Here is a 27,329-nt window from a genome sequence, read left to right as displayed (position 1 = left end):
GGGAGAACCGTGGCAATGACAGGGAAGAGATCACCAGGGGTGGTCTAGATGGCTGACACCGGCTCACGCTGTTGAGGATGTGAGATCAAGTGAGTTCTTTGCAGATTAAATAGCTGTGCTGCGCTCATGAGGCTGGTGTGGCCGAGGACATTTATATTCGTCTGTCTACATACGATGAGATCCATCGCACGAAAGGGACGGCGGACCTTTTTAATTTTGGCGTGTTGATGCTTATTCAAATCAACAGAATCACCCGCCCAGCTTCTTTGCTCGGTCGGATGCAATGTCTGTCATTGCCTGTAGATGAACCAAGACGGGGATCATGTCAGTCGAAATGGACATCGGTGGTGGAAATGGAATGAAATGGAAAAGCAAAGGATACAAATGCTCCGACTTGACTGACCATGATAGCATCCTTCTTCTCCTGCTGAAGATTACTTGTGTCGATACGACGCTGCATATCTTCCATGATGACGGGACGACTTCGACCATTGACGAAAACACTGTGAATATCCAACAAACTTTAGTTCAGTTATCATTCCCAATAAATCATAAGGAAAGAAAGTGGCATACACATATCTCAACCCCGGAAACTTGTCTTCATAAACTTGATTCAAATTGGCCAACCTCTCAGCAATATCTTCACTTGCGGCACCGGCCGCACCATCAGCAGCATTCATCTTCGCTTGCTCAGCTCGACTCTGAGCACTTTCGACTTTTTTCTCGCCCAGACGAGGATGAGCTGCGAGAATTGAAACAAGCCATTTATCGTCACTTTCGAGATTTGAGTCATACAAGCTCATTAGTTGTTGTCCGACGGCGGCGATTAATTCGTCGTAGGATGTGAATGTCTTTTCGCGTAGGAGGCTGACGGATAAAGTGTGGAGTGGGGCACATTTTTCGAACAGTGTGTCGAGGATGGCGGCTCTTTCGTCGGTGGTGAGGCTAGGGATGGTGGTTATGGGTGGGAGTTGAGTGGTCATGGTGGATGTGGAACTTTGTACTCGTTGATGGTTGATGGCTGATGGATGATGGATATCTAAGATAGATAGATACGTACTGGAAATACTATGGGTTGGTTATGATTAGGCGTTGGAGTCAAGTCGAATCATAATATGATGAAAGGATAAGTCAATCCTATCTACAAAGATATAAATCTCAGATGGAGAAGAGATAGAATAGATATCTTTCTCAACCTATTTTACTATCTCGATCGATTTCTGTGGCAAAGCAAAGCTGCCCTGGTGGACGGCGACGTCCGATGACATGACATAGTTTGTACATGTGTGTAGATAGTGACATGAAGATTGCATTTAGTGACCAACTAGTCCATATATCGTTAGTCTGGATCTTGAATCTGGGCAGGTAGCTTCTTTCCTCTTTTGGAGGTCAGAATGGGTACTCGGGGGGCAAGTGCAACCCCTGAATTAAAAAAATAAAAACAATAACATAAATAATAAAATAATGAAAGGGGATAGTGGGAAAGACGTGGAGAGATGATCATCACATCATCACGTGGGTCTAGTCAGAACTTAGATGCCATGTCTTTCAGTTCAGTTCAGGATAGGGTAGGGTTGGATTGCAGAAGTACATACTCCGTGCATACAGTACATTCAGTATATGTGGATGGGTATGATCAATATGTAGCTGCTTCTCCTCCTGCCATCAATCAACACCAACCTACCGAGTATGAATATACGGAGTACTAGCCAGTGGCTTATGACGAATCAATACTCCGTACTCACATCCGCCAAAGGTATTTGTGGCGTCCTTGGGCGTTGACTATTCAAACCACCATACGGAGTACGAGAATCCATAAACGCCACGCCCACCACGCAGGAAATCTTTATTCTCCACGTGGTACTGTAAGATGGATCCGAATCACGAGATTCAATGAGTGTCATACATACTATTCTCTAAGCACCTCCACGGCCAGATGAAGAAAGCTGCTCTCATAGACTGCGTACTCATCTAGGTCAATCAACTCCAACAAATATCTGAGGATGGAATAAGCATGTCGCTAGTGACAGTCCATCGTTGTTTGCCGCCATTGACAGTAGTGACAGCGGACAGTGCACACTACTACTCCGTATATGTGAACGAACCAGCGGTGCAAACGATAGTGAGAGGGATCGGGACGGTAGGTGAATGCCGTCAAAAGTCAAATCCTCTTGGACTCTCTTGTCAGGGTGAGCGGCATTGCGGTTGCGGTTGCGGTTGCGGGGATATGACAGAATCTGAATGATGATTGACCCGCTTCCCACGGTAGGTGAGTGAACGGACCAGACCACAGGCCACAGACCACGCGGACCAACGTCGGTGCTGAAATCTCCATCTCCATCAAGAAGCCAAGTTCAACCTCAAGGCACTCACAAAAGGTTGACATGGGGTGGCACTGGTGGCCCTGTGGCCCTTTGACGACCACGACGGCACACACACAAGCGTTTAACTTTTGACAAGCGGCTCCATGAATATATCCACTTCATCCCAGGTCGGTCGATTTCAGACCCTTAGCGGGAGTGTGTAGCAGAGAGTGGTAGAGTGGTAGAATGGCCATCCTAACGGGCACGGGATCTTAGGATCTGCGGGCCTGGACACATGAATTCAGTTTGGCGTGGATTTTTTAGTGAGTTTTAGCGATGAGGTTCCAGCCAAAGGAAATTGGTCAGAAGGTTTGACAGTGGGAGACCTGGTCGACAGAGATAGTCTGGGTGTTTGACATGGAACAACGAGAACATCTTCATAGTTCAGTGTGTAATTCTTCTCATCCATACTGTTGTTCCTGTTCCCTCCACCCTTCACCTTTGCGGCGGCAGAGCCCCAGCGTCAGTAATGCAAGCCCTTTGACCGTCTGTTTCGGCCATCATCCATACTTCTGCGTCCCTGTATCCCTGCGTCTTCCAAGTCATGTTCGCGTCAAACTTGTCCCCACCATTTGCCCCAAACAGCTCAGGTCTTGACTTTGGTGGGAGTCCACATGCAGTTTGTAGCCTGCATGCCTCTAGAGTAACCCACCAACCTGACCGACCTTTACTTTTAGTTTCGATTTGGGCCTGCCAGGGGAGTGTGGTGACCCTGGTCTAGCGCCGCATTTTGAGCCTGGCAACTTTCGCTCCCTTCAACCACCCTGCCCATGTCCCCATTCTCCCCTGAATATGCAAATGCCCCTCGGCACGGAGCTTGATTGGCACACCTGCATGTGGATGCTCCTCGTTGGTGCGTCTCCAGACTTCTTTGTCTGAGACTTGCTTGCTGAGGACCACCCAGCACCGATGCGACCTGTGTGCCTGTGCATCTCGTCCTCCTTTGTATGACCTCCGCTCCTCCGCCTTGTTTGCGAATGCTGTTCATGCCATAGCATTCTCCAGAAATGCTGAGAGATGTCCTTGAATGGACTGGATGCGGCTGCGGTCGCTGAAGCGCACCAAGCGACGCTTGCTGAAGCTGGAGGATGGTATGTTTTGCTCGTCAACAAACATTGATCCTATCCCTCCACAACACTCGCTGACCGGCGCCTCTAGGTACCTCCTTCGATATACCAATCGCGACACCGTCGAATTGTTGAAAAGGGGATCTGGCGGCGTACAGGACGTTCGCGGTGTCATACAACAGTATGAAGAGAAATCGCCTTTGTATGGCCTGGTCCAGTACCGGCGCAAAAAGATCATCCTCAAGTATGTGCCAGACGGTACTTCGCGCTTGTTACAAGGTACGTTACGGAGTGACTGGTCGTGATCATTCCAGCCCATGCTGGCTTGAAAATTCACCGTATATCCGCCACCATCATCCTCCGCTCTCAATCTGCCAGACCTACCACTGACTCTCCTCATCAGTCCGTCTGACCGTCCAATTCAACACCGTCCTGGAAACGCTTGTCCCTCATGACACCGTCTTCTCCTTTACCAATGCCTCCGAATTGACCGAATCTGCCCTGGGCATGTGCACCATGTTACTCGCCTCAGCCGGTTCTCTAACATCATCGAGTTCCTCTCTACGAAAACGAAGACTGGATGGAATTTCAGAGGCGGTGGAAGAGACGGGCAGTTTACAGGCAGACCACGACGACCACCCAGCAAAAGTCAAGGAAGTCAGTGTGATCGAGTCGCAAGAGCCTGAAGTGAGGGTCTATGGCAGGCGTGAGTTGGATGAACTTCCTGCCAGTGCCGTCCTGGCAAAAGCTCTTCTGGCAAAGCGAAAAGAAGCAGCTGCCGACGCTGAGGCTGCCAACTTGAATGATACCGACCTGGTCGCTCCCGCCGTCAATGGACCCAACACATTGGCCGTCCCAGATCCGACTGCTCAGCCTCTACGCCTCGAGGGTTTGAATGGCCGTGGCCAGCCCTCCCCTCTGCCTGTCCCAGTCAGTCAAAACCTTCCGGCTACCCCCGATTCGACTCCTCCAACGACCAGCTACGGTGAAGCTCCTCGACCTTTGGACTACGAGACCACCAATAACATTCTGCTCGAGTCCTCAGCCGTTGATCACACCGAGTCACTCCCTGACACTCTCCCTCATACCCGCCATTTGTCCGCCGCCGAGTCGGATAGTATCACTCAGTGGAGCAGCAATGTTGCCTCCCTCACTTCTCATACCACCAAGAAGAAGTTAGGCCCAAGACCTCACATCGAACCGAGCCACCGGCCAAAGACCGCAGGCACCTCCAAGAGCTCGGTCAATGTTCGCCCAGTCGCGAATCTACCAGACAGCATCCGTGTCTCGAATCGATCCGTCGTAAGCCTATCGTTGATGCGCCCGACTTCCCGGCAGTCAACTCGCAGCGTTCCCAGTCGCTTTCCCCCATCCTCACATACCATCAATGCCCATCCTCCACTGCCGTCGGTACCACATCTCATACCGTTGTACAAAACGACAGAAAGCAGACCTGCTGCCTCTCGGCCAGGGTCCGTGGCCACAGAAGCATCGGCAACCGCCACGCCCGAGAAATTGAGACTCATGAAAGCTTTGCAGTTACGGAAAAGGAACATGTTGATGGCTCAAAGAGCGTCTGCTTTACCTCACCTACCTACAGGCAGCATTCAAGCCTCAACCCACTCCGAACCTCCTCCTGCTTTCCCTTCACCTGCTACATTTCCCTCGACTCTTCCAAATCACGACCTACTGTCAAATATCGATGAAGAGTCCAAAGTGGCACAGTCTTCGTCCGCCACATCACCCACGCTCATGACCAATCCATCCGAAGACCATTCTACGAAAGCCTCGTCGATCACCGACACTGACGACATTTCGAGAAAACGACGCTCATTATCATCTGCAACAAGTTCTTCTGTTACACCAAAGGCTGACCTCCATCATGTCCAGCCAACACCAAAAACCCCAGATTTAATACCTTCAGGTACTGCTACAGCTGTCGTGCCCCATGCCGAACTAGTGGGGCTGAACCAAGAACCATCATCGAATATCGAAGAGCACAAGGAACCTCCAATAAAGACTCTAGAGACGATCAAAGACGAGTCGCCACGAATTCCTTCATCCCAGCAACTCCTTCCTTTGGCGAGAACGCCTCGGGAGAGGAGTCCGCACCTTTCTGCTCCTTTTGCGGTGTCACCAGCTAGGTCGCGTCGTCCACCCGCATTGCAGCCTCTGAAACTTTCCTCTAGTCATGAATTACTAGGAGTCTCGGATGCCTCCGAAGATGAGGCTCTCATGGATGAGCTGCAGTATGCGACAGTACATGAAGCTACGCCTGTTTCAGTCGCACGGTCCCCGGTAACTCCAGTCTTGTCCAAGGGGAGCTCGGATCGTTTGCGAGAGATTGTCAACAAGACAGCCAACTCCAGCTTATATGCGCGCAGGAGTGCTTCAACAACTCCTGATCGAAATCGACCCGGCAGTGTCAGAAGTACTTCGACCGCATTACCTCAGTGGCCGCCGGTACAGGCAGAAACGGCACCTGTTCCTTTGACTAAAAAGCCGACGCTGGGTTCTGGAATTTCCAAACGCATCCGAGCATTAGAGGTTTTGACCACCAAAGACACCAACGTTAGCACTCCAGTTCCCCCACGAGAGCCCAGCCAGCCAAAGTCAGGCTTTTCCACGTTTTTGAAGCGATCCTCGCTTTCATCAAATCAACCCGCGCCCAACGCATCCACAGACATTTCTCCACCGAAGCGGCTACCCGAAGCCGTCTCTCAGTACGAAGGTAGTGTGAGCGGTTCCACACGGGGTCGTCGCCCTAATTTGGACGAGGCTCAAACCAGTGTTCACAAAGGCGAAAGCATTTCAGTCACTGCCAGGATCGTACGTGATCCGAACAAGAAGCATCCACCCATGTCCCCAAGTTCCAGCTATGCGGCGCCACTACAACTGTTTCGAAGTCCGCTCATCGTCGAACACGACAATGGCATGAACAAGATGAGTCAGGAACAATCGATGGCGTCGCTGGGATCTGTGACCAAAAGCCCGACCAAGTCTGAAAGAGGCCGGTTCTCGTTTTCGTCTCATCGATCAACATCTCAGACCAATCTTCTTCGGTCCGAGTCAAGCCACAGCAAGATATCACACGGAAACAACCCCCGGAAGAGTGCAGCTCGATCATTGAGTGATACAGCATCTTTAAATGATGAGAAGAAATCGTCCAGAACCAGTCGATTGATGAAGAGAGTGTCGAATTTGGCCTCGGCTCGCAAGCAGAACCAATCGTCGCCAAAGGAGATGATGCAAGCAAACACAATTCAGGAACAGAAGGAGCCTGATAGGCGCAATTCCGTTTCCGAGTCGCTTCTCCAAGTGGTGGACATTGGGGACGTCAATGTGCAATTCCCAGATTCCTTGCTGTGGAAACGGCGGTTCATGCGCGTGGACGACCAAGGATATCTGATCTTTTCACCGCCAGTCACGGATGCCAACATGAAGAGCATTAGTCGCAAGTACCATCTGAGTGACTTTCGAAAGCCGGCACTGCCTGACGCCGAGAGAGAGGAGATTGCTTGGAGTATCATACTGGATTTGAAAGATGGGCGGTGTGTGCAGTGTGCTTGTGAGAACAGACAGGCACAACGACAAGTGCTTCAACGTAAGTAACTGCGAATCCTCAAGTTCATTAGGATTACCACTAACCAAGTACAGTCCTCGTTGATGCTCACAGCGCCTATCATCAGTTATACGGCAATTCGTGATGGACAGGACTTTATGCAATATCACCAGGGTCACGAAGATTACGAAAGTACTGTCTTGGTCCATGGAGTCTAGAGGATTGGAGAATTTTGACGTCAAGGAAGATGGCAATGGTGCATGAAGCCAGAGGAAATTGGGGTCGGATCAAGGCCATAGTTGAGGGGACTTGGGATGTCCTCGATGTACACATATCCAACTTTAGTCCATATTGTAATCTTCATTCGTGGGTGATTAAGACGCTGAGAGCAGCTTCGGTGGAAATGATGTTGCAAGAAATGCATAACGAGTAGTACCTATCACCAGACATTTGATGCAGGTTCCAAAGATTGAATTGGGGGGTTCTTAGGGGCGTCAGAGCCCCTATGACAGGAGTGTTCGTCCCCCAGTGTTTAGGAGAGTTCAACGCCCCTAACGCCCCTCGGCCCCCTTGGCCTCTGGGCGGACCCCTTACCAAGCAAAAGCATTGGCTAAGCCTCAATCCAAAGTATAATGGCGGCAAGGAATTTGTGGTGATGACATCTGGCCTGAAGTCAGTCACTTACTCAGTCTGCGCCGCTGCTTAAAAATCCATTGACACAGGCACAGGCACATGCATCTGGTATAGATATTATTGTCACTCTCACTCTTGTATTCTCCTCCCTACCACCAAGAGCACCACTATTTTCTCATTTTGTGTCTCTCACCAACAAGATCAACCTCTAAACATACACCATCTCTCAAGACCCCTGCTGGCCAGTCAGTCATGGTACAACTCAACACCTTCCTCCCTCTCGCCGCACTGGCATTCCCCCTCCTCACCTCCGCCTCCGATGTCCTCAACCTGATCCCATCCAACTTCGACAAAGTCGTATTTCAATCCGGCAAGCCCGCACTAGTTGAATTCTTCGCCCCTTGGTGCGGTCATTGCAAGAACCTCGCTCCCGTCTATGAAGAACTCGCCACTGCATTCGCAGCTTCTGGAAACAAGGTATCCATCGCCAACGTCAATGCCGATGAGCATAAGAGTCTCGGAAAGAGATTTGGTGTTCAGGGATTTCCTACCCTGAAATGGTTCGACGGTACACCTAATGCAGAACCGCAAGATTATAATGGTGGACGAGATCTAGAGAGTTTGACGGCATTTGTTTCGGAAAAGTCTGGTGTCAAGGCAAAGGGACCTAAAAAGGCTCCTAGCCATGTGGAGATGTTGACCGATACGACGTTTCCTCAGGAGATTGGTGGGGATAAAGATGTTCTCGTGGCTTTTACTGCCCCATGGTGTGGTCGTAAGTGACTTATGCCCCTCTCTTCCCTTAGGACAGTGTTGTCTTCCAGGAGGCTTTGACTAACCCAACTGTTCTGTTCTGTTCCTATAGATTGCAAGAGCCTCGCACCAACCTGGGAAAAGGTCGCCGCGGACTTCGCTTCTGAACCACAAGTCCTGATCGCCAAAGTCGATGCCGAAGCCGAAAACTCCAAATCTCTCGCCCAAAGCCAAGGCATTACCGGCTACCCTACTATCAAATTCTTCCCCAAGGGAGCCACCGAACCAGAAACCTACAGCGGCGGTCGTAGTGAAGATGCTCTTGTCGACTTCATCAACAGCAAAGCCGGCACTTTCCGTGTCGCAGGCGGAGGATTGAACACCAAGGCCGGCACCGTCGAGGTCATTGACTCAGTGCTTTCTAAATACATCACAGCGAATGGAATCAAGGATGTGGAAAAGGCTACGGCCGAGATTAAAAAGGTGGCTGCTGATATCAAGGATAAGTCTGTGGAGTACTATCTCCGTGCATTGTCGAAATTGACTGGAAATCCTGAGTATGCTCTTAAGGAGCAGACGAGGTTGGCAGGGCTTTTGAAGAAGGGTGGTTTGGCGCCGGAGAAGATTGATGATTTGCAAAAGAGGAGTAACATCCTGGCGAAGTTTTTGGTCAAGGATCAGGCGAAGAGTGAATTGTAGGATTGGGAATCTTTGTTGGTGCAATGAAATTCCCACAACCAGGGGCTTCATCGGAATCCACCACGATCTCGGCCTTGTGTCATGTTCATGGCATGAAGGCTGTCTGAGTGATTGGATCTGCGCCCAACGACACACGCTGATGACAACCTGATAAGGTGAACAGGCGCTGTCATATATATACATCTGGAGGCGTTCCGAGACAGGATCAAAAAAAGAAAACCTTAAGCCTAACAGAATCGAGCTGATATTTGACTGCTCTTGTCTTGCCTTTTCCCAACTCCATGACCCAATGCATGCTAGAATACCTTATGTTACAATGTGTTCGCGGGAACAAACAATAACAAAGCACACAGCTGTCGATCCCTTATTCAATCCGCCGCCGAAATCGATCCCTTCATCCCTGCCGTCGATCCAGACCCGGTATTATCTATTGAAGAAGCTTCCCGTAAAAGCATTTCCTGTTCTAATCGATCGCATCGTTCGGCCATATCGTCCACTGTATTTATCTGTCAGCAAGTGACAATGTCTCTTTCTCTCTGTCATATCATTCCACCATAAAATGCCATGCAATGCGTTGTACGTCGACTCACATTTCGTCAATATCTCATCACTTATCCCCTTGAATTTCTTTTCAATATCACCCAGAAAATCGTCTATTGCTTCTGCTAATCGACCGGCTGCTTCATTGGCGCCGGGATTGTCCATTGCTGTGGGTTTGGTATTTTTGCTCGATGGCGAGGAGCCGCTGTCGGAGGATGGTGCTTTCGGCGTGGGACTGGGAGAGGAGGATGGGATGGACTGTATTGGAATCGAAGAGGGTTAGATCAGATCAAGGAGGGACTATCGCAATGTGGCACTGTGGCTGCAGTGCAGGCCGGCGTCGCTAAAACAAACAGATTTTTCACAGGAAAGAGGGCAGTTTCTGTGGTGGCGCCATCATCGACTGCGGTGCAGGGAGTGATAGTGATACCAGGGGTTGTAGGCACTGTAAGGGAAGAATGGGAAGTGGGAGGTGGGCCATCACATCCATGTCGACTCACCATGTTGTTCGTGTTTCAATAGTGATTAATCCCTGAAAGTACAATCCGGGGTGTGTGAGAGAGATATTTATAGAGATTCAAGCCATACTCATACTCTCAATCATATGTGTAAGTAGAGTAGAGAACACTGTGGTCATCAAACAACCATGTTATTCACACATAGAAACAGAGACAGCCGTCGCAACTGTCACTCTCCAGGTAGTAGTGGAGATCAAAGTACCTACGGAGTACAGTAAACATGTGGGCATCCAAGCCAGCACCAGCCCGGAGGGTCCTAGGCCGTTAGGTTCAAGATCCAAGGCTCAAGGGTGACTCCGAGCCCCAATCCACAGCTCCCATCTCTTGTGTCTTGAGCCGCCTTGCCTGGTTTTGGGACACCAATCAACCTCGACTTCTAGGCGCGTTAAGCGACCACTTCCTGCGGTTCCTTTCCACCTTCTCCAACTCCAATTCTCTTTTCATCCCCGCGCTTAATTTTTTCGAGTAGTGGATCCAAATCCCAAAATTCGTCCACCGACAAAGCGAACATCGACGAGTGTGAGTTCTGTTTGACTCGACTCGACTACTGCTACGATACGACTTCCAAGGTGCTACTAGAGAAAAGATCAAGGTCTCAAACTCTGTGCACAGCTCACAGTTCTGCATGATCACCACCACAAAACCTTTCTTCCATTAACCAGTTTTACGACCCTCATCAATCCCGCAACGAAAGCCAATTCTACGAGAAACGACTTCTCCTCTTCCCAGAAATCAAAATGGTCAAGCGCAGTAAACTCCTTACGGCCCTTGATGCCCATAAGGGCCGAGACTACGCCGCCGAGAAAAGAAAATTACAAGTCAAGGCTGCGGAGAAGAGAAAGAGACAAAAAATCGAAAAAGCTTCTGCACAAGAGGGTGAGGACGAGAAACAAGTCAATGACGGTGAAGACGGTGTCCAAGAGGATGGAAGTTCAGACGATCAATTTGAATCTTTCGATGAGGAAGATGGTCAGAATGGCGATCAAGCTGGAGAAGTGAAAAATGGCGAACAAAACCCAGAGGACGAAGATGACGATGACGAAGAAGACGAGGATGAAGAATCAGACGTCGCCCTATCCGACCTCGACCCAGAAGACCTCGAAGATACCATCCCCCACCAACGCATGACCATAAACAACACATCCGCCTTGATCGCCGCCCGGAAACGTATCTCCCTAATCCAGTCACAAGACACGAAAATTCCCTTCCACACCCACAACAGCCTCATCTCAACCCTCGACGCCGCCTCCACCAGTATTCCCGACCCCAATGACGATTTAACAAGAGAACTAGAATTCTACCGCATTGCCCGCACGGCAACCCTAACGGCGCGGACTCTTTTCCTCAAGGAAAACATCCCCTTCACCCGTCCATCGGACTATTTCGCCGAAATGGTCAAGACAGACGAACATATGGGTCGGATCAAGAAGAAGATGTATGATGATGCAGCGGGCAAGAAGGCGAGTGCTGAAGCGAAGAAATTGCGTGATGCGAAGAAATTCGGCAAACAGGTTCAAGTAGCCAAGGAACAGGAGAGGGCCAAGTTGAAGAGGGAGACGTTGGATAAGATTAAGGATTTGAAGAGGAGTAAGTTCAAGTTCTCCCCCTTTTGGTCTTGTTTCTATTTCGCTTTTGCTTTCAACACTGTCCGTTCGAATTAACTAACCTCCCTTCCTTTCCTTGTAGAACGCAAAGGCAACGATCCCGGCAAAGTTCGAGAATCCGACCGTCCAGGCCGCGGCGGTGCCCATGACGACGACATTTTCGAATCCATCGCCGTTGAATCCGCACCAACTAAAGATCGATCCGGACGAGAACGTGGTGGCAGTAACGCCAACAATAACTTCAAACGACAGAAACGTGATCAGAAGTTCGGATTCGGTGGAAAGAAACGGTTTTCCAAGAGTGGTGATGCCATCAGTAGTGGTGATTTAGGTGGATTTTCGGTGGGGAGAATGAAGAATAAGAGTGGTGGTCGTGGGGGTAAGCAGCGACCAGGGAAGAGTAGAAGGGCGGCAGGGGCGAGGTGATGATGATAGGATGATGAACTAAATAGGTAGATGGGGATTGATTCTATGCGGCACTCATTGGGGGGAGGGGGAGGAAAGGAAAAATGGCGTTCCAGAGGAGAGAAAAAGATGATCAAGGGGGAAAGGAATAGAGGAATTGAAGAATCGATTCCAACAGCCAGCCAGCCATCTGAACAATGCCGCTATACACATTATTGGGTCAAAGCATTGCTTTTGAAGAAGGCTAATGCAAAAACAATCAAAAAAAGTTAATCACAGTCCAATCCTATCCACTCCAATCCAATCCAACCAAGGGGTATCACACACAACCAGACGCACACGCCATGCAAGGCAAGGCAAGGCAAGGCAGAACCAGACTCATGTCCAAGTCATCAATTCGCCTCCCCCACCACCACCATCATTCAGACATAGTTCTCGAAAGTTCCAAACAAGACACTGGAGGTCCTTTTATTAGCCAGATGTGAGAGTGCGTATCACACCACCCACTGCCCGAGAAACGCTTGAAGATGAGAAGTTTGATGTTGTCTCCCGACACGTTTGGCCTCTTGAGACACCAAATCAATCATCTCCTGAGCTTCAGGACCGGCCGACAAGCTAGGCAGTCCATCCATGCCCAGCAAACCATTCAGTTGCCGACTCGGACTGTCTTCTCGACTGCCTACGGAATCGTTCTCTGATTCCCGTAGTTTACTAGGAGGTTGCAATCCCTGACGTCGCGCAAGGGCAGACGAGACAGGCACATCACTCATGTCTTCATCTTCGTCCAACGAGTCTGGTGCGCCGCGGGCTCTCTTATGTGCCTTGTGAGCGCCACTGGGTCGGAGCACTGATTTCATGCGATGTTTTTGCTGTTGTTTGTTGTTCTTCCCAGCGGGTGTTCTCATGATATCTTTGGCGACTTCGTCGGCTAGAGTGGCTTCCAATTCGTCGTATATCCTTCGAGATGACCAGTTGAATTTTTTCTTCAACTTGGCTTCGTTCATTAGTCTGAGTAATGGTTCTGCCGACCGTTCAAATGCGGCGATGGCGTCCTTGTGCGAACCGGTAAATATAGGGAGTTTGTGTAATTCCATGGCTGCTTGTTCTACACCACATTCTCGCATGTCGAATTTGGCGGATTTGCGCAGGATGTTTAGCATGTCCCAAATTGGTTTGGTCCAGTCGACTGGCTCCGGCTCTACTTCGGATTCACTGTCCGAAGTCCCCTCCGATGTTGATGACGAGGCAGAATCTGATTGTTTCGAGGTATTTGATGCTTCGGTACTATCTGCAGCACTCTGGTCATCAGGAATGGCGGATTTCTGGTCTGATTCGTCTCGTTCTGATTCTGAAGTCTCTTCTGTCGAGTCCGAGGTGTCTGATTCTGAAGAGTCGATGATCGGGGATGGCGTCAGGCTGGCCTTTAACGAATCCAACTCGTCCGCATATGTTTCTGCTAAATGCTTCCATAAATGAGTCTGAGACCAGTCGATCCCTTCTCTTTCAGCCAGCATCTGCTGAAGGAGGAATTTATGATGTTTATGTATTGTTTCCATGGCCTCGTCATCGCCATCAATTCGATAATCCGTGTGCTTTTGATACCGGGTCAAGAAAGGGTCTATCATGAATCCGAGACGCTGTCTTTTTCTCGACAAACGTTTGTGTTGGTCGACCATAAAGTAGAAAAGGTCGATGGCTTCGACTGAGTCGTTGTAATGGGAGAGGTATCGATCGGAAGGAATGATTTCATACCATCCTGCTTTTCCGGCGGCCCATATGATGGGTGTGCCATCGTCATCTTGGCCAAAGGCTCGTCGGGTGACATTTTCAATCTTGACTCGGACGTGGAGAGGATTGTCCACCAAAACTATGGTCAATTTAGCGCAGTTGGCGGTCGAGCGATAGATGCAACCATACCCAAGTGTTCTTGATCGTCGTCTACTGGTTCAAGCTCTCCAATCACACACAGTGGGAAGTCGACAGATGCCTCGAGGAGATCTGCATACCGACTCTTGCCCTGAGGAAAGACTTTTGCATCGCGTAAAGTGAAGTCTGGCCAATCATTGACATCCTCGGGGACAGGATCTTGGATTTTCAGGACACGTTCTTCTGGAAAGGTTGACATGACCGAGAATGAGGTGTGAAATGCATAATTCGGTCAAAGGATGATCATGTCGCGTATATTGTCATTGTCATGGGTGGTGGAAGTGGGTCAAGGTGAGCCTGGAGTGAAGGCTCGGAGGAACAGGCTCGCGTGGGCGACGTGAGGTGTAGTCGGTAGAATAGAAAGGAGGCACGGCGAGATGGGGTGGTGCAATACTGTAGGATGGCAGGATGAAAGCTCGAGGCTGGAGAGATGTCATTTACAAGTGATATATTCGGAGGAGGATGGTGGGAGGCGGGATGCATAGTGCAGAAGGGCCGTGACATGAGTGTCAAGTTGTGGTTAGGTGGTTAGCTAACATGCTGGACTCCATCCCAGTGGCACGGGCTTGGAACGAGTATCCAGGTCCAGGGTGTGATTTGACGAATTGCAAGACGCCAATGGGTGAAAAGCACGGAACCTACAACGCGTCATTGTTGTGATTGGCGAACTGCACCATCGTGGAGCAACGAGAGGATGGGAAGATTGACAATTATGGTATCTTGGTGTCACGTGGCTGACTGGCATCGGGCGCAGTAGTCCGAATATAGAATGGGCCCGGCATATTATAGTTCCTTCTCCGAACATTCGATCGACTTTGATGTCTGTCTGCGCACAAGGCTGAATGAAAGGTTGGGGAAATTCTTGAGCCATCCATCAAGAATCCCTTGTACAATAACATCATTTCCATGCCTCGATCCTACCCCCGGACTCTTACATGACCCAGCGAATACTCTCCGCCATGGCGTCGGCACCCGCCAAAGTGCTAGAAGGCATCTTCGGTGAGGCCAATTCCTCTCCCAAGATGGTCCCATTCTCTGTTCTATACAAGATCCAATCCTAACCAAGCCGTGAGCCAATCTTAGCGATCAATAAACCCCAGTCCTTGTCCTCAGCACAAGTAATCCGTGACCTCCAAATCAAGTTCGCCGAGTCCAAAACATTCGCTCCCTTACTAGAAGAGACCAGAAATGCAGCCAGAGAGAATGGTTCCAAGAGACGAAGGGTCAGTAAGGAGAACGTCTTCAAAATCGGACATGGTGGTACTTTGGATCCATTAGCAACTGGAATTCTGATAATTGGCCTTGGAAGAGGAACAAAGCATCTCTCTGGGTTTCTGGAGTGTAAAAAGACATATGAAACGGTGGTGTTGTTCGGTAAAAGCACCACGACCTACGATGTTGCAGGCAAGGTCGTGGCCGAGGCACCGACATCGTCGATCACAAGGGCTGCAGTTGAGGAACAGTTGGTGAAGTTCCGGGGCAAATCCAAACAAATCCCTCCGATTTACAGTGCCATCAAGATAGACGGAATGAAGTTGTACGACTATGCAAGAACGGGCAAAGAACTTCCACGGGAATTGGAGAGTCGTGACATCGAGGTGTCGGATTGCACACTCCTGGATTTCTGGGAGGCCGGGGAACATGATTTCCGGTATCCAGCAGAGCAGGCCTCTGACGAAGAAAAGGCAACGACCAAGAAAATCATGGAAGGAGTCACCGCCACTAAGGAATCAATGGCAAAAAATCGGTCGGAAGCGAAAAGTGACATTTTGGCTGCCAAAGCGGGGGAAAATTCACTACCGCCAGCGCAAAAGGCAGCTTTACATACTCATCCACTACCAACGCAGGAATCCGAACCTGCCCAAGCACCCGCAGCTCGCATCCGATTGACAGTCAGTAGTGGATTCTACGTCCGTTCGTTTTGTCATGATCTAGGGATCAATTGTGGCTCGTGGGGGACAATGGCGGCATTGATTCGGAGTCAACAGTCTGATTTCACGACACTTGATCCAGCGCCTGAAGGATTTGTGACTGCTTTGACATACGAAGATCTCGACGCGGGAGAAGAAGTATGGGGACCAAAGATCAGGCCTGTGTTGGAGAAATGGCTCGATCAGCATCCTCCGGGGTCTCAACCGCCAGCACGTGAAGCTGGTGGAGTCGACAATCAAGGACGAAATAATGGCAAAAGTTTCAAGCGTGTAAAGGGGATCGGGGGACAAAAGAAAAGTTGGAACAACAAGGAGCGGGACTACTCTTCCCCACAGACAAGAAGACGCAATAGTTCATCTCCAGAAGCATGAGATGGACGCAAGTGTAACACCACTAGTAGCAGTATTGTACAAAGAGGGTCATTAGCAGGAGCAAATAAGATGAAAGACATGTTATACAGTGTGACAGGGTAGAATCAGAATGTTTGCTATCAGTGTCCTGACAGTGAATCCTTGTTGAACGGTAGCACTAGATTGGTGAGGCGTTGAAATGCAATTCAATGCCGTGCGTGGATCGCCGCCTCCCGCTGTCAGGTGCAGATTCTGGTGACGCCATAGAATGGTTGGGCGGGAGGTACCTCACTTAAGCGTGGGTGCATGGGTGCATGGGTGCGTGGGTGCCTAAGGCTGTGTGTATCACTGCCTAAGCAGGTATGGGCAAGGCGAGGTTACAGCCTTATTGCACCAGGCTGACTCTTGTCACCCGCTAAATGTCGCCACCAAGTACTCGTGTGTAGGTAGGCACGTACTCCGTAGTACTCCGTACTGTCAGGTTTTTTTAACCCTGGCATCCGCAGCCTGGCACCGCAAACCCCAGACAGAACCACAAATCACAGACTCCCCTCATTCATATATCTCTCTCCGTCTGCCTCTGCCTGGTCGCATTCCTCATATCCTCACATCCTCACATTTTGGACATTTTGTCATGGTCGTGTGATCTTCCAACTTCTACCTTCACTCGCTCATTGTTCACCACATCCCACTCTCTCTTTCCCACATTCTTCATGCCTCTGTCACTCTCATCTTGATCACAACATCTCACCCTCCCTCCCTCATCCTCACCACCCTCCCCACGAGACATGGGTCAAGACCGGCCGCTCTCTCTTGCGGCCTTGAAAGCCAGGAATGGTGCGCCAAAGATCATGACCAAGACTGTCACAGTCTCAAAAGCTCCTGTCCCTGTCCCAAAACCTCAATCTCGCCCCGCGAGTAACATACCTGCCTCTCCGCGGAAAGCAGTCGCAAATGGCCATGCACGCCCTACCAGCGCACCCCGCAATTCTACCACCCCTTCATCTCTTCCCTCCAGACAGTCAAGCAAGGAGCCTCTGGAACGACTGAAGCAGGAAAGACGCAACCGAGTCAAGCGACCCTCTCCCGCCCTCTCCACCCCTAACTTTACCAGTTCTGACGATGAAAGCGACGACGAACAACCCCGGAAGCGCGCTCGTATAACTCCAGAAGAAGAAATTGACAAAAATAGAAAGATTAGAGATCTGAAGTCGTTTTCTCAGCCGGAAGAAGATGCCTTGCCCATGGTTCATGCGTTCGACATTGCCAACAATGAGATCATTGAACTTTCCAGAGACAAATACCAACCTTTCTTCACTGCGCTGCGAGGAGACGAGGAGGAATGCCCCACGGTTGAACTGCAATATCCCAGCGCATGCCAGCGAGAAAAGTATCAACTGGTCAGACCGAGTGACTCGTCCGACTTCAAACCCCTCAGCGAGATTGAAGACAATATGAAGATCGTGGCCGGGTTTTACTTGGACGAAAAATCTGCCAGTCTGGTGACCAGCGAAGAAGACGGTTCAGGATTTGTTCAACAGCTCCACAGACAAGCCACTTTAGGACTGAAGGGTCGTGTGGGGGCACAGTCCCGTTATTGTGAAGTGGTGGACCGATACAACAAGCTCATCACTGAGAAGCAACAGGACGGGACGATTGCGAAGAAACTTGACGAAATGGTCCGAGTCGACATCAAACTAGTCGAACATATCATCAAAGATCAGGTCTACGCCCGCACCGTCTCCCCACAGGTTCATCTTGTCCGGGACTACGAAAGCTTCTCGGATAACGTTTACGGCGAGCTACTTCCCAAATTCCTCAGTCGCATCTTCAGGGAGACACACTTGAAATCCGATCAGGTCTTTGTCGACCTAGGCTCCGGTGTCGGCAACTGCGTGCTCCAAGCGGCACTGGAGATCGGCTGCGAGTCGTGGGGGTGCGAAATGATGGAGAATCCGAATACACTTGCCCAACTTCAGGCCACCGAATTCCCAGCGCGATGTCGACTTTGGGGCATCAAGCCAGGCAAGGTCCGGTTGATCCATGGCGACTTTCTTAAGAACGAAGACGTCAAGAAGATCCTTAAGCGCGCCGACGTCATCCTGGTTAACAATCAAGCCTTCACCGCCGAATTGAATGACAAACTCAAGTACGTTTTCCTGGACCTGAAGGAGGGAGCGCAGATTGTCAGTCTCAAGCCATTCCGCAGCCCCGCGCACAAAATCAAGGAGTCCAACGTCAATGACCCGATCAATGTGTTGGAGGTGGTGGAGAAGGAGCGTTGGAGCGGCATGGTCAGTTGGTCCGATGATCCAGGCAAATGGTACCATCAAACCAAAGACTCGAGGGCGCTGGAGAAGTTTTTCAAAAGGCTAGGACAAGGCACGTAAGGATTTGGAGCTACGACCAACATTACCAATAAGTGCTCCGAGAAGAATATTGGCCTTGACGGGGCGGTGATGATTCATGTGCCATTTTGGTTTACGGAACGAGATACCCAGCATGCATGGAACAAGTCAGAAAGGGTAGACCATGATTTTCTGCATAGCGAAGGGTCACGGGTTACGGGCCACGTTGCATGATGTGCGTCGCTGGGAGCATGACGCTGACACTAGTGGTAGTAATCTTGAAATAGACTCTCCTGGTTGGAAATGAGAATATCAAGATTGTACTATATCAACAATCTGTATCTCAGTCGGCCAACATTGCCTTGGACTTCCCGGGTTGGGAAAGGTCAGGTTGATTCGACCCGTTCTCCTCTCATCTCTCCTGCTTAATGCCTCTAATCTTCCCTTCTTTTGTGCCCCTTTCAAAGTCGAGGAAGAATGAGAACGTCAGTTACCTCTGTTCCAATCCAACATTTCGAGTTGCATGCACATCTTGACATCTGACACCAAGGATTTGGGTATCTCGCGAGATCATCCCCTAAGATTTTGTTGCCTCGGGAATGAAAACTTCCGAGTGCCACCTAGCAAGGCAAGGCAAAAGACCGATACTCCGAATCCAGACTCGTTTTGATGCAGTAGGGTAGTTCGCCATCTAGTGAAACCCCTGATCCGTGGTTTCAAGGGCTCTGACTCTGAATGGCGATGTGTTGACAGGTGTTCTTCAGGGCATTCCATGCCATACCAGCAAGAGATTCAATCACACACCCACTAGGCAATCCACCAGGCAATCCACTGTCGAATACTCGAAGACCTCACTATAATTTCTCCTCTAGAACACTTTTCGGTAGGATTTTCGTCTCAATACCACGGACGAATTTGTTGGTTTGTTCCGCCAGAGTCAAGGTAAGGATGGTATGAGGAAGGATTCGGGCGAGATGGGCAGTGAATCCCTTGTAGACGGACAAGATGCCTTCCGTAGAGATGGTTTTCCATAGACAGTCAAATATTCCACTGTAGAGGTTTCCATGTTGGTTGTAAAGTCGGGCCATGACGGTGTCCTATAGGAGAAGTAGGTTAGTGGGTCTGGTGATGCCCAAAAAAAACAAGAGAAGAAAAGAGAGGAGAGGGCGATCATAGAAACTTACAGGAGGATGCATAACACAACAAACCACAAACCCACTCGCCGTCGAACTGAGAAGATGCAAGGCCGGACCATCAGTCATACCAGCATGACGCATTAATCTCCTTTTCGCAAAGAAATAAGTCGGCAACTGCACCGAACTTCCCGCACCGGTTCTCACCATCGATGCCCCCATTCCACGATACAAACCTTTGATCCCTTCCGCCTTATAAATCTGCGCAAACCCATCCACCGCATTCTTATACGTATGTTGCGTCCCCACGGGTAAAAACGGTGAAAAAGACTGTAATCTCGTCTTGACCAGGAAAAACGGTGAACCTGCCATAGCTCCCAGGATTCCCGACGCAGCGCCAGAAAAGATATTCACACCGAGAGATTGCACGTTGGAGTCTTTGAAGATGAGTTTTGTGGAGGCGGCGCGGAGAGGTTCGTAGAATCCCAAACGGCAGCCGTTGAGGAGGACTTGGTAGACATAGGCGCATCCGATACCACGGTAGATTCCGCGGAGGCCTTCGTTGCGCACGATGACGTTGACGCCGTGGAATACACCGCGATATTTTTTCACCGCCACGTCGGCGGATTGTAGTTCGCCTTGCAGTTGGAGCCGAATTTTGACGGTTTCGAAGGGGTGGGTTGCCGTCACGGCGCCGCAGGCGGCAATGCCGCCGGCGATGAAGGCGCCGGTCGTTGTGGACATTGATGGTGTGTGTAGCTATGGGTTATTGGGATGAGAGAGATGGAAGGTGGTAGAGGGTGAAGGGTAGAGGGTAAGAGGGATGTCTGGTCGAGGTTTTCGTGGAGATGAGGTTCAATGCAACGACTTTTCGAGATGATTATGCAAAGGATGGTAGGATGGTAGTCGACTAGATCAACAATTCTGACCACAGATGAATAACATGCCAGAGAAAGGAAATAGGTCAGCAGTCGTGCTGATTGTAAACCTTACAACCGGATGACGGGAGACGGATGTAATGCGACTCGACTGAGAGGTAGAATTATTATCATATTACATTTTATTATTATCCGAGGGTGAGATGCCGCCAGGGACAAGCACGGCATACCCGAGCCACTTTTTTTATTACTATTGAAACTCGGAGATGGATACTTCGGGGCGGAGGAGGAGACTGGAGACTGGAGACAGACTGCCTACTCCTATGAGAGACTCATACAGATCAAAAGGATCGGCTTTCGGCACATCCCCGTCTTTCAAGTCAGAACCGCTTCTAACCGAGAAATCAGGAACAAGCCTGGTTGGATCCAAGATCTAGGATGTCGACATCTCTATTGTAATTGAACAATATACTGCATGTAATCTTTGTTGCAGTATCTTGTGGATCAATATTCAAATGTGGACATTACACAATTGATTTCTGTTTCTGTATGGATGTACTTGGGAAACTCATAGCGGCAGTCAAGGCTGAGACTGTAACCCCAGGCTTCAGGCTTCAGGCTTCAGGCTTCAAGTCCAGGGACCTCACCGCCTTAGGTACACAAAAGCATGCACTAAACACGAGTTGGAGATGCCTAAAGAACTGCCTGGGGTACCTTTACCCCTCCCATTTACACCCATACACATACCATCCACATCCATCTCAATTAGTGCCAAAAAAGATGTGAGGGGAATCCTGAATTATTCTCGTCGCATCCAAACTGCACGCGTCTCTACCTCGTCGTCGACAACATCATTCCTCAACAATCTTAGCCGCTGTCTACATCATGATACTAGGCATCTAGACCATACTAACTCTCTAGTCTATATTCATTTTCAGCCTACCATAACAACCACAGAATATCCTCTGCTCATGCCACAACTGCCTTCACTTCATCCCTCCTCCACATTACAGATTCCTCTCTACACGACCCCCCTTCCTCCGTCACTACCCCCTCTCGCCCTTGACCATGGCCACTGCTCAGCAAAAGGTCTCAGATGTCATTAAGCAGTACCGTCCTGCCAGGGTGAGTTCATACACCCTCTAACGCGATATCCACCAACTAACATAACCCCAACAGCAATTCCCTGGCTCAACCCGTTCAGATGGCGTCGAAAGCCGTGTCACCTCCCTCGATTTCGATGACCAAGGAGAATTCCTGGTCGCTGCCTCCGACGACGAGACTATGAACGTCTTTGACATTAAAGAAGGCAAAAAAACAAAAACCATCCCCAGCAAAAAGTATGGCATTCATCTCGCCCGCTTCACACATCATCCTCGAAATGTCCTCTTCGCCAGTACCAAGCAAGACGACTCCCTACGGTTGCTGGAATTGCACAATGAGAGTTTCGTCCGCTACTTCTCTGCCCACACCGCTCGAGTCACATGCATCGCCCTGTCTCCCGGAAGCGATCAATTCCTGTCCTGCGGTTCAGACGACACTGTCTGCTTGTGGGACTTGAATTCCAGGAGTCCTCAAGGCAAACTCAAGCTCGTCACTCCATATCTTGCCGCCTACGACCCTTCTGCCAACGTCATGGCCATCGCATCGCAGTCTACTTCTAGCATCCTTATGTATGATGTTCGGAACTATGACAAAGCCCCCTTCGAAACCTTTGACCTCGCCGCTCGAGAAGATACCTACACTCCAACCACAAAAGGACGCGCCTGGACTAAACTCGAGTTCTCCAACGATGGCAAGAGTCTCTTACTTGGCACAGACTATCATGGACACTTCCTTCTCGACTCGTTCACCGGCGTTCTCAAGTCCTTTTTGGTGGGAAAGTCTAGCGGGACCGGTCGAGCTGCTCCAGTCTCGACCTCTGGAAAGCCTCTTGGTCAAGGTGATGTTTCCTTCTCACAGGATGGGAGATATGTCGTTGGTGGGACGGGTGATCAGCCGGATCTTCTACTGTGGGATACATCACTGGCTACGGGTACTCGACAAGAGCCCACTACAAGATTAACCAGTCGTGGCATCAAATCCGCCGTGGTTCAGTTCAATCCTCGCCATAACATGCTCGCCACAGCAGATACAAAAGTATGCATGTGGCTACCATCCGACCAGATCAAACAGCCCGACCTGTGAAATGTTCCAACCCTGATCCTCGATGCCTCAGGAAATATCTCTTGGCGTGAAGTTGTTCCGCCAATTGGAATCTCCTCTTCTCCGCAGATTCACCACAACCCAACCCCAACTTCCATCATTCACACCTCCTTCACCAGCACTATCGACTGAAATGGTGTTCCCTGATCAAGCTTCGTGCACATAAAATGGTTGAATCTGTCGGCGAGAATGACCGTCACCTTCCATCTTCAACAACTTCGTTACTTGAGCTTTTAAATCACCTACAGCACCGAGCAGATGATCTTCTTCGAGAACTCGACATTTATCAAACAATTCTCAAATCTCACAACCAAGAAAACAATGTCGAGATTCGAGTCTTCAAGCGTGGCGTCGAATCCGAGGTCAAGGCACTCCATGCTGTCCAAGATTTCTTTCAGCACGAGTCGACCTCCGCCAGTGAGAATGATAACTCTCTCGAAAAAGAAGATCCCCTTCAAGCTCATGTTTTGAAAAGTTCAAACTTGCCATTTTACGAATCAGTGTGGAAGGCTGCCAAGAATTGTAATAGCATCACAGCCATGAGCAAGAAGATGTACTACAACTTGGATCCGAACCCCAAAACTCCCCATCCCAAAAATGGCACCAAGAATCCCCTGCAAGCCGACAAAAAAGGTGTGCTGGTTGATATAGTTGCGGACAACGGCCTCCAGTGGGTCAAAGTCTCAACAATGACTGAGAAACGACTTCTCTTTGAGATTGCCAAAGAAGGATGGGAACAATATGCTGATTATTCTGACGAGAGTGACGATGACTTAGGTCCAGCCTCAGACATGCCTGGTCAAAATACTCACCAGCTTGAATTGGTTCGCGTAGCTCATGACCTTCAAAAGGCATCAGCGTCGGCAAGAATCCACTTTCGTCATCCTCAAGTTCGATTTGTCCTCCCGAATATCCGGCGAGGTGTCAGTGAAGATGTGGACGCATTCATCGCCGACTTGGTATCTACAGGTGCATCAGTTGAATGTGCGTCCGATATTACCAAGGAACCGGTCAAGACGATCGACTCCGATTCCCTCAGTCATCTTTTGCCATCAGATGCCACGAAATTGACCTCTTCCCTCAACTTGGACTGCACCATCCTTCTTGCCATCATTTCAGACATCTCTCACGTTGAAAAGCGTCACATATCTCCCGCGTCACATTCACTCCACACCACATATCACAGAGCAATCATGCGACAAATCGAGTCTGAGGTATCGGAGCCCATGCTTCCAAATGAGATTTATCCTCTACTGGCTAGTCGTACCTTGCATTGCACCGCACATGCAGCTCAGCGAATGAGAGAGATTGTACTGTGTATGGGAACGACAACGGAGAGGTCTCGTGCAGAAATTGTGCTTGGAGAAGGACCTTATGCCGATCATGATCCTGCACAACTACGCATGGCGCTTTCACGTGAATCAACACATGCTGTTCCTAATGATCTCGTCCTCCCTATCAAAGTTGTCCAAGTCGATGTGAACGATAACTGCGACCCTAACCTTAGTTCCGACATTCTTCATCTATCGTTTCCCGCGATAATCGCCCAAAAGTCTGCTCTGAAAATGAAACTCTCACCCATTAACGCTTCTGTGTTTCTCTACGGGTGGATGCAACAAATGACAACTGTGACGAGCAATCGTGCTGTAGCGATGGGATTCATCAAGACGATCAACGACGTTTTAGACTGGCACGAGCACAAGCACGATGTCCAAGATTTGGAGCACCCCAAGACCGCGAACCGGCAATGCCAGAGAGATGGTCAGCTAGAAAAGGGCGAAGGGGATATGTTCGTGGGACCAGAGATCTATGTATGTGAGACAGCGCGAAGTCTGATTGGCAAGGCAAAACCGAGATGATCCAGCAGATGAGAGCCAAACCCTCGTCTCACGCTGCCATACACCAGGGGATAGACAAAACAATACACGATTCTCCAGAACTACCTACAAACCCGCGTGATACACGCAATGTCAAGAATAATCAATCCCACTCTTCACAATTCACTTCGTAATCTCCATCCCTACCCATGCCGGCACCTCTGGCCTCTTCTCCCACGACTCCCTCCATTGCCCCTTGTGGTGTTTTACTGTATTCGGCAGCGCAAAAACCGCCGTTCCAAGCCAAACACTCGAGCCCTCGGAGATGTAGTTTTCGCTAGAATTCGCCAGTGAAGGCAACACGGAGCGAGATTCCGTCAAGTTACTGTTAGCGTCTTCATCCAAGACTTTTCCTGTCCTAGGTGCGCATGCGGTTGCATGAGGTGTTGTTGAATCCAAGTCCTCAGATGTCCGGCCAAGATAGCTGGCGAGATCTAAATCCACAATCCCAGCGACACCACCACGAGAAATCGCCAGTGCCGAACCAGTAGATTCAAGACGACCTTCACACTGGCTCTCACCCTCTCCATAGACATCGTCGGAATCAAGTGAAGTAAGCACACCCAACTCCCTCCCATCCCTTCTCGCCACACCATTTAACGCAAACGCACCTTCACTCGTCCACAACCGTCTTTTCGTGGTGATCCGATGAAATCGCACATGCCAATTCATCGTCTCCTCACTCGGCGGCACCAACCACGTATCGACCGTAACGCCCGGCCATGGCATCCACGACGCGACCAAAACAGGAACAATCCCATCTTTATATTCAATTCTCGCATTGATCGGCTGTCGTCTCACTCGCCATGTTTCACCTGAATCATCCGATAAAGCCAGGGTATTGTCACCGCCAATACTCTCGAGTGAATACCCTCCCGTGGGTACCGAGTAGGGAAATGCAGAACTATAGGCGAATTTCCCGTATTTGGACTCTGATGCACGAACGGGATAGTGGCATGCTTGACCCGAATTGAGGAGGAAGGTATGTCCGCCGAAATGGCTGATGATGTGCATTGGATGGGGGAGGATGGCGAGCCCGGGTTGTAAGCCAGAGGCAGGGTAATCCAATTCTTCAGCTGTCCAAAACGGATGTGATTCCGGTACTGCGAGAGCGACGAAGCCCAACATGAACCAATAAGTCGAACCTGGAGAATTGTAATTCTCCGACAGAAATTGATTGGGATATCCATATCCAATAGTCAATAGACCAGAATGTGTGAGGATATCTTTCTGTCGGGACCAATACCGTAGGTTTCGCAATAGGAGGCCTTTAACTACACCCCAGGATAAAGGGGCGGGAAGCTCGAGGTCGGCGAATGCGACAGCCGACCAGAATCCAGCCATGGCGAAGCGATACGTCAAGGAACGGCCGAATGTGATGGGTTGACCTATAGAAGAGAAAGAAGAGGGGGTGGAGTGTTAGATGATTGATAACTGAGATAATGATATGATATAACATCCCCTTCAGGCGTGATGACGTGGAGGAAGTACTCACCATATTCATCCCAATAATGGACAAAATCCATTGCAAACAATCTTGCTCTTTCTCTATATTCATCCGCTCTCTTCGGATCATCCCCGCCATTAATCTTCACATATAGCAACTGTAACAACTGAATCGCAAACGACCCACTATAATAATCCATTTGACGATGCGAAGCCGGTCCATCATTCGACCACCCATCCCCACGATAAAACGTATCCAGATGATCAAGATCACTCACTAGTTTCTCCTCCGAATACACCGCTCCATTCTTCTTGAGTCCCAAGTTGGCAAAGACACGAAACCATAACCAATTCGTATTCGGCATTTCTCTATCATTGATGCTGCCAAGCCAAGTTTGGACGTTGAGGCGTTCTTCAGGGGTTAGAGGGTCCCAGAGATGGGTGGGCGCAACGCATAGTGCGAAGCCTAAAGGACACATTTCGACCGTTCTTTGGTCGAGGTCTGCGGCATAGCCCCAGAATTCAGGGTGGGATGGGTTCGTGCCGTTGCGGAGACCGGTGAGCCAGAGACTTGTATGCTTGGAGATGGAGGTGGAGGGGATTGGGGAGTTGGAGTCAGAGGAGGAGGACGCGAGGAGGGAGGCGAGGCCCCATAGAGGACGGGTGAAACCTTCGAGTTGAGCGCCCGTTTCGTCGTATCGGGTTGCTGTGGCGCCGAGGCGGAGGCGTGTGCGTCCAGGGGAGAAGAATGGGTGGAGTGGTTCGAGGAGGGACTGGCATGCTTGGATGATGTCGGAGCGGGATTGTAGAGGGCTGTTGAGGTGGGTGAAGAAGGGCGTTGGAGTTGGAAAGGTTGGAGTGGTCATGGTGATGGTAATGAGAGCTTGTCGATGGTGTGGTTGTTGGTGGTGGTCGTGATGGTGTTGATGCTGATATTCTCACATTGATATATAAAACCTACCGTCGAGGACACCAGCCTGCTTTGTCAAAGAGAGAAGAAGAAGAAGAAGAAGAAGAAGAAGAAGAAGAAGAAGAAGAAGAAGAAGAAGAAGAAGAAGAAGAAGAAGAAGAAGAAGAAGAAGAAGAAGAA

General features: G+C 49.8%; 12 protein-coding genes across 15 annotated transcripts; 7 read left to right on the top strand and 5 right to left on the bottom strand.

Moving 5' to 3' along the window:
- Positions 1-60: 60 nt before the first annotated feature.
- On the bottom strand, positions 61-1,223 carry PV10_04179. Of its 3 annotated transcripts, XM_016368709.1 has the most exons (4): positions 1,061-1,223; positions 574-996; positions 404-503; positions 61-297 (listed from the first exon to the last, which is right to left on the bottom strand). In XM_016368709.1, exons 2-4 carry the CDS (start codon positions 981-983, stop codon positions 250-252), a joined length of 558 nt encoding a protein of 185 aa, XP_016224497.1. In that variant the 5' UTR covers positions 984-996; positions 1,061-1,223; the 3' UTR covers positions 61-249. The 3 variants fall into 3 exon arrangements, with proteins under 3 accessions (XP_016224497.1, XP_016224496.1, XP_016224495.1); XM_016368708.1 differs by having other exon boundaries at positions 574-1,223; XM_016368707.1 differs by having other exon boundaries at positions 61-503; positions 574-1,223.
- Positions 1,224-3,276: 2,053 nt separating this feature from the next.
- PV10_04178 (uncharacterized protein) lies at positions 3,277-7,429 on the top strand. Its single transcript, XM_016368706.1, has 4 exons — positions 3,277-3,454; positions 3,522-3,709; positions 3,834-7,034; positions 7,088-7,429. The coding sequence occupies exons 1-4, from the start codon at positions 3,381-3,383 to the stop codon at positions 7,135-7,137; spliced, it is 3,513 nt and encodes a 1,170-aa protein (XP_016224494.1). The 5' UTR covers positions 3,277-3,380; the 3' UTR covers positions 7,138-7,429.
- A 330-nt stretch (positions 7,430-7,759) lies between these two features.
- PV10_04177 (protein disulfide-isomerase domain) lies at positions 7,760-9,350 on the top strand. The gene is made up of 2 exons (XM_016368705.1): positions 7,760-8,400; positions 8,491-9,350. The coding sequence occupies exons 1-2, from the start codon at positions 7,878-7,880 to the stop codon at positions 9,075-9,077; spliced, it is 1,110 nt and encodes a 369-aa protein (XP_016224493.1). The 5' UTR covers positions 7,760-7,877; the 3' UTR covers positions 9,078-9,350.
- Positions 9,090-10,293, bottom strand: PV10_04176. 2 transcript variants are annotated; one of them, XM_016368703.1, is made up of 3 exons: positions 10,118-10,293; positions 9,668-9,875; positions 9,090-9,573 (listed from the first exon to the last, which is right to left on the bottom strand). In XM_016368703.1, exons 1-3 carry the CDS (start codon positions 10,118-10,120, stop codon positions 9,446-9,448), a joined length of 339 nt encoding a protein of 112 aa, XP_016224491.1. In that variant the 5' UTR covers positions 10,121-10,293; the 3' UTR covers positions 9,090-9,445. The 2 variants fall into 2 exon arrangements, with proteins under 2 accessions (XP_016224491.1, XP_016224492.1); XM_016368704.1 differs by lacking the exon at positions 10,118-10,293 and having other exon boundaries at positions 9,668-10,102.
- A 283-nt stretch (positions 10,294-10,576) lies between these two features.
- Positions 10,577-12,413, top strand: PV10_04175 (uncharacterized protein). The gene is made up of 2 exons (XM_016368702.1): positions 10,577-11,722; positions 11,822-12,413. Exons 1-2 carry the CDS (start codon positions 10,873-10,875, stop codon positions 12,163-12,165), a joined length of 1,194 nt encoding a protein of 397 aa, XP_016224490.1. The 5' UTR covers positions 10,577-10,872; the 3' UTR covers positions 12,166-12,413.
- On the bottom strand, positions 12,287-14,538 carry PV10_04174 (uncharacterized protein). Its single transcript, XM_016368701.1, has 2 exons — positions 14,062-14,538; positions 12,287-14,011 (listed from the first exon to the last, which is right to left on the bottom strand). Exons 1-2 carry the CDS (start codon positions 14,267-14,269, stop codon positions 12,639-12,641), a joined length of 1,581 nt encoding a protein of 526 aa, XP_016224489.1. The 5' UTR covers positions 14,270-14,538; the 3' UTR covers positions 12,287-12,638.
- Positions 14,539-14,899: 361 nt separating this feature from the next.
- Positions 14,900-16,462, top strand: PV10_04173 (tRNA pseudouridine(55) synthase). The gene is made up of 2 exons (XM_016368700.1): positions 14,900-15,069; positions 15,154-16,462. The coding sequence occupies exons 1-2, from the start codon at positions 15,006-15,008 to the stop codon at positions 16,371-16,373; spliced, it is 1,284 nt and encodes a 427-aa protein (XP_016224488.1). The 5' UTR covers positions 14,900-15,005; the 3' UTR covers positions 16,374-16,462.
- Positions 16,463-16,902: 440 nt separating this feature from the next.
- PV10_04172 (uncharacterized protein) lies at positions 16,903-19,060 on the top strand. Its single transcript, XM_016368699.1, has one exon. The coding sequence runs from the start codon at positions 17,141-17,143 to the stop codon at positions 18,740-18,742; it is 1,602 nt and encodes a 533-aa protein (XP_016224487.1). The 5' UTR covers positions 16,903-17,140; the 3' UTR covers positions 18,743-19,060.
- Positions 19,030-20,867, bottom strand: PV10_04171 (uncharacterized protein). Its single transcript, XM_016368698.1, has 2 exons — positions 19,885-20,867; positions 19,030-19,797 (listed from the first exon to the last, which is right to left on the bottom strand). Exons 1-2 carry the CDS (start codon positions 20,575-20,577, stop codon positions 19,555-19,557), a joined length of 936 nt encoding a protein of 311 aa, XP_016224486.1. The 5' UTR covers positions 20,578-20,867; the 3' UTR covers positions 19,030-19,554.
- A 912-nt stretch (positions 20,868-21,779) lies between these two features.
- Positions 21,780-22,898, top strand: PV10_04170 (uncharacterized protein; the record flags this gene model as incomplete). The annotated part of the gene is made up of 2 exons (XM_016368697.1): positions 21,780-21,836; positions 21,891-22,898. 2 exons carry the CDS (start codon positions 21,780-21,782, stop codon positions 22,896-22,898), a joined length of 1,065 nt encoding a protein of 354 aa, XP_016224485.1.
- Positions 22,899-23,083: 185 nt separating this feature from the next.
- PV10_04169 (uncharacterized protein) lies at positions 23,084-24,775 on the top strand (the record flags this gene model as incomplete). The annotated part of the gene is made up of 1 exon (XM_016368696.1): positions 23,084-24,775. One exon carries the CDS (start codon positions 23,084-23,086, stop codon positions 24,773-24,775), a length of 1,692 nt encoding a protein of 563 aa, XP_016224484.1.
- A 53-nt stretch (positions 24,776-24,828) lies between these two features.
- Positions 24,829-27,221, bottom strand: PV10_04168 (uncharacterized protein). Its single transcript, XM_016368695.1, has 2 exons — positions 26,289-27,221; positions 24,829-26,181 (listed from the first exon to the last, which is right to left on the bottom strand). The coding sequence occupies exons 1-2, from the start codon at positions 27,103-27,105 to the stop codon at positions 24,917-24,919; spliced, it is 2,082 nt and encodes a 693-aa protein (XP_016224483.1). The 5' UTR covers positions 27,106-27,221; the 3' UTR covers positions 24,829-24,916.
- Between the last annotated feature and the right edge of the window lie 108 nt (positions 27,222-27,329).

The sequence above is a fragment of the Exophiala mesophila genome (genome assembly GCF_000836275.1).
Source record: "Exophiala mesophila strain CBS 40295 unplaced genomic scaffold supercont1.3, whole genome shotgun sequence".
Lineage (NCBI taxonomy): Eukaryota > Fungi > Ascomycota > Eurotiomycetes > Chaetothyriales > Herpotrichiellaceae > Exophiala > Exophiala mesophila.
This window is presented reverse-complemented; position numbering and strand designations above follow the sequence as displayed.

Bases quoted from the DNA above. Each gene is read 5' to 3' on its own strand.
- PV10_04179 (XM_016368707.1), bottom strand. From the start codon at position 983: ATGACCACTCAACTCCCACCCATAACCACCATCCCTAGCCTCACCACC. The intron at 504-573 runs GTATGCCACTTT...GGATATTCACAG, and splicing joins TTTCCGGGGTTGAGATATGT to TGTTTTCGTCAATGGTCGAA.
- PV10_04176 (XM_016368703.1), bottom strand. The intron at 9,574-9,667 runs GTGAGTCGACGT...AGATAAATACAG, and splicing joins TGATGAGATATTGACGAAAT to TGGACGATATGGCCGAACGA.
- PV10_04178 (XM_016368706.1), top strand. From the start codon at position 3,381: ATGTCCTTGAATGGACTGGATGCGGCTGCGGTCGCTGAAGCGCACCAA. The intron at 3,455-3,521 runs GTATGTTTTGCT...CGGCGCCTCTAG, and splicing joins CTTGCTGAAGCTGGAGGATG to GTACCTCCTTCGATATACCA. The intron at 7,035-7,087 runs GTAAGTAACTGC...AACCAAGTACAG, and splicing joins ACAACGACAAGTGCTTCAAC to TCCTCGTTGATGCTCACAGC.
- PV10_04174 (XM_016368701.1), bottom strand. From the start codon at position 14,269: ATGTCAACCTTTCCAGAAGAACGTGTCCTGAAAATCCAAGATCCTGTC. The intron at 14,012-14,061 runs GTATGGTTGCAT...AATTGACCATAG, and splicing joins CGACGATCAAGAACACTTGG to TTTTGGTGGACAATCCTCTC.
- PV10_04171 (XM_016368698.1), bottom strand. From the start codon at position 20,577: ATGTCCACAACGACCGGCGCCTTCATCGCCGGCGGCATTGCCGCCTGC. The intron at 19,798-19,884 runs GTAAGTTTCTAT...CTTCTCCTATAG, and splicing joins GTTGTGTTATGCATCCTCCT to GACACCGTCATGGCCCGACT.
- PV10_04175 (XM_016368702.1), top strand. From the start codon at position 10,873: ATGGTCAAGCGCAGTAAACTCCTTACGGCCCTTGATGCCCATAAGGGC. The intron at 11,723-11,821 runs GTAAGTTCAAGT...CTTTCCTTGTAG, and splicing joins GATTAAGGATTTGAAGAGGA to AACGCAAAGGCAACGATCCC.
- PV10_04168 (XM_016368695.1), bottom strand. From the start codon at position 27,105: ATGACCACTCCAACCTTTCCAACTCCAACGCCCTTCTTCACCCACCTC. The intron at 26,182-26,288 runs GTGAGTACTTCC...TCTCTTCTATAG, and splicing joins CCATTATTGGGATGAATATG to GTCAACCCATCACATTCGGC.
- PV10_04177 (XM_016368705.1), top strand. From the start codon at position 7,878: ATGGTACAACTCAACACCTTCCTCCCTCTCGCCGCACTGGCATTCCCC. The intron at 8,401-8,490 runs GTAAGTGACTTA...CTGTTCCTATAG, and splicing joins TACTGCCCCATGGTGTGGTC to ATTGCAAGAGCCTCGCACCA.
- PV10_04173 (XM_016368700.1), top strand. From the start codon at position 15,006: ATGACCCAGCGAATACTCTCCGCCATGGCGTCGGCACCCGCCAAAGTG. The intron at 15,070-15,153 runs GTGAGGCCAATT...AGCCAATCTTAG, and splicing joins AGTGCTAGAAGGCATCTTCG to CGATCAATAAACCCCAGTCC.
- PV10_04172 (XM_016368699.1), top strand. From the start codon at position 17,141: ATGGGTCAAGACCGGCCGCTCTCTCTTGCGGCCTTGAAAGCCAGGAAT.